This window comes from Triticum aestivum, chromosome 2B (assembly GCF_018294505.1).
Source record: "Triticum aestivum cultivar Chinese Spring chromosome 2B, IWGSC CS RefSeq v2.1, whole genome shotgun sequence".
Lineage (NCBI taxonomy): Eukaryota > Viridiplantae > Streptophyta > Magnoliopsida > Poales > Poaceae > Triticum > Triticum aestivum.
In genome coordinates, this window is record NC_057798.1 from 764998992 (window position 1) to 765001410 (window position 2419).

At 64.5% G+C, this 2419-nt stretch overlaps 1 protein-coding gene across 1 annotated transcript; it reads right to left on the bottom strand.

The window, feature by feature from the left end:
- Positions 1-1407: 1407 nt before the first annotated feature.
- LOC123039579 (protein FD-like) lies at positions 1408-2201 on the bottom strand. Its single transcript, XM_044462688.1, has 2 exons — positions 1638-2201; positions 1408-1521 (listed from the first exon to the last, which is right to left on the bottom strand). The coding sequence occupies exons 1-2, from the start codon at positions 2100-2102 to the stop codon at positions 1408-1410; spliced, it is 579 nt and encodes a 192-aa protein (XP_044318623.1). The 5' UTR covers positions 2103-2201.
- Between the last annotated feature and the right edge of the window lie 218 nt (positions 2202-2419).

Here is a 2419-nt window from a genome sequence, read left to right on the forward strand (position 1 = left end):
AAGCTTAACTTCCGAGCTAGGCTCCCGCGACCCGAACCCCGCCGCCGCCACCTTCCCCTGCCCTTCTCCGGCGCGATCCGGCCGCCCTCGCCGGCGCGCGGCCCGGATCCGCCCCCCTTCCCCCGCCCTTCCATCCCCGCCCTCCTTCCGCCCTCGCGCCGCCTCCCGGGAGGCGGCCGGGGTGGCCCCCGTGCTTAGGCTCTCGTCTCCGTCCCCTCTTCCTCTCCCCTGCCGTCGCCGGCGGGCGCCCCCGGCTCCGGCCCAGGGGGTGCCGGCGGCGGCAGGATCTCCTCTCCCCGCGCGCGCGCCCTCCTGGCCCGGGGCAGGGGGGCGGCGGTGGTGTCGCTCGGCTTGGCGGTGGTCCGGTGACCCGGCGGGGTGGCCGGCGGTGGACGTGGTGGCGACGCCGCTCCTTGGCGGCGGGGTGACGTGGTGGTGCTGGGTGGCCGACGTCGCGCCCCCGACCCAGATCTGGGCCCGGTGGGCCCTAGCTGGGTCCTAGCGGGCCGGCCCCCGGCGTGGTCTCGGTGTCTGTGGCGCGGTGAGGAGGAGGAGCGGCTCCGATTTGGGGCGTCGGCGTCGATGGCGTGCCGGCAGCAGCGCGAAGGAGGGAGCTTTATGGGCCCACAAGGGCTCGGCCGGGCCTGTGGGCCCACGGGCCGGGTGTGCCCCTGCTATTGCGTCTGGACGGCTACCGTCGCTGACGGTGGAGGTGGGGCCCTCCCGCGTGCCGACGGTGTTGATGCCCTAGTCCCGGCTCTGATCCTTCGCCACGATGTCCTCACTTCGCGGTGCCGTGGTGAGACGGCGTGGAGGCCTCATGACCGCGTTGACGCAGGGTGGTGGTTGGTTTGGTGGTTGGATCCGGAGCGCCCGAGGTGCGGGTTGGGATCGGGGGAAACCCCTGTCGGCGTCGCCGACACCGGCGCGGTGGCGCCTGTGGGTGCCACCTGACCTTCCGGAAGGGCGTCGGGGGCTACCCATCCTCTTGCCTCGTCGGGTACCGGGGGAAACCCTTGGCAACAGCGTCGTCATCGTCGCGATCCTTCCTGGAGGTGTTGATAGGTGCCGGCGCTTCGGAGTCTTGGAGCCTAGTGAAAGATCTCGGGGGGCGCAGCGATCGCGAGGCTTCTTCGTTTTTGTTGATCCGCCGTTGTCGGCATTTGTTTCTTTTGCTCTTTCTATGTCGTTTCTTTTGGGCGTGACTGTGTTGCTTCCGCCCCAGCTCCTATTCCTGTATGGTTTGGCTGGTTGCTTTGTATACAAAGCGGGGGAAACCCTTTTTTCGGTAACTTCCATCCATCGTCGAGCCACATGCTTGCTTAATTTTGCAAGGAAGTCGGCTACTGCTAGATTACATACATACTTGGTTAACGCCGTTGCTAGAGTCGATGGCCGCCGCGACGATCATGGTGCAGGGGCGGAGCGGCACCTCTGCTGCTGCTGGAGGGTACTACTAGTGTTCCTCCTGCTGCTGCTGCAGTCGGGGACGGCTACCTGCGCCGCTTTCGCCAAGCGATCCTGCATGCCAACATTTAACCATCCAGTATTTTCAGCTAGGTAGCGCTAGCAGGTAATGAAACTGGTACAGTAACTAAATGGCAAAGAGAGAAATTGCCGTGTGTATACGTACGTACGTTGATGAAGTCCTGCTCGCGCTGGATAAGCATCCTGTTCTCCCGGCGCAGCTGCTCCAGCTCCAGCTCCATCTCATTGGTGTGGGCCTGCTTCCTCGCCCGCGACCGCGCCGCCGACTCCCGGTTCTTGACCATCCGGCGCTGCCGCCGGTCGCCGCCCACCGCCGGCGCCGGCTGGACCACGGCCCTCCTGGTGCCGCCTCCGGACGCGGAGAAGCCAAAGTGGCAGCCGGCTGGGTCGTCGCCGGAGCTGGTGGCCGTGTTGGCAGCGCCGGTCCCCCCGGGGCAGGTGAACTCCAGGGTGAGCGCCGTGTGAGACGGCGGCGTGCGGGGCGCGCCGGCCAGGTAGTCCTGGGGGTAGACAGCGGCGCCGCGGTAGGGAGCGGCGGCCGGGGAGTGGAGGTGGTACGACTGTAGCGCGAGCGGGGTGGAGCACAGCGACATGTCGTTCCACACCTCCTCCATCGATGATCTTATCCTACCCAACGAACCTCGGCTAGTATGGGAGGGAGTACAGTAGATCTTCCTTGAGTTGAGTGGATGGAATGGATCGAAGCAAGTCAAATGTAGCTAGGCAGGCAGGCAGGCAATGCAAGCAGAGAGATATTTGGTGGATAGATAGATGATGTTGCTGCTCCGTCTTTATAGCCACGCCGTCTCTTCCATCCATCCATGGTGCACACGTACGTAGTACCCTGCAACTTTACTCTCTTTTTTAATTTCCTTGTCCAAAAGCAAAACAAAAAGGGAATACGTAATTGCAACAGTAGTGTGATTTCAGC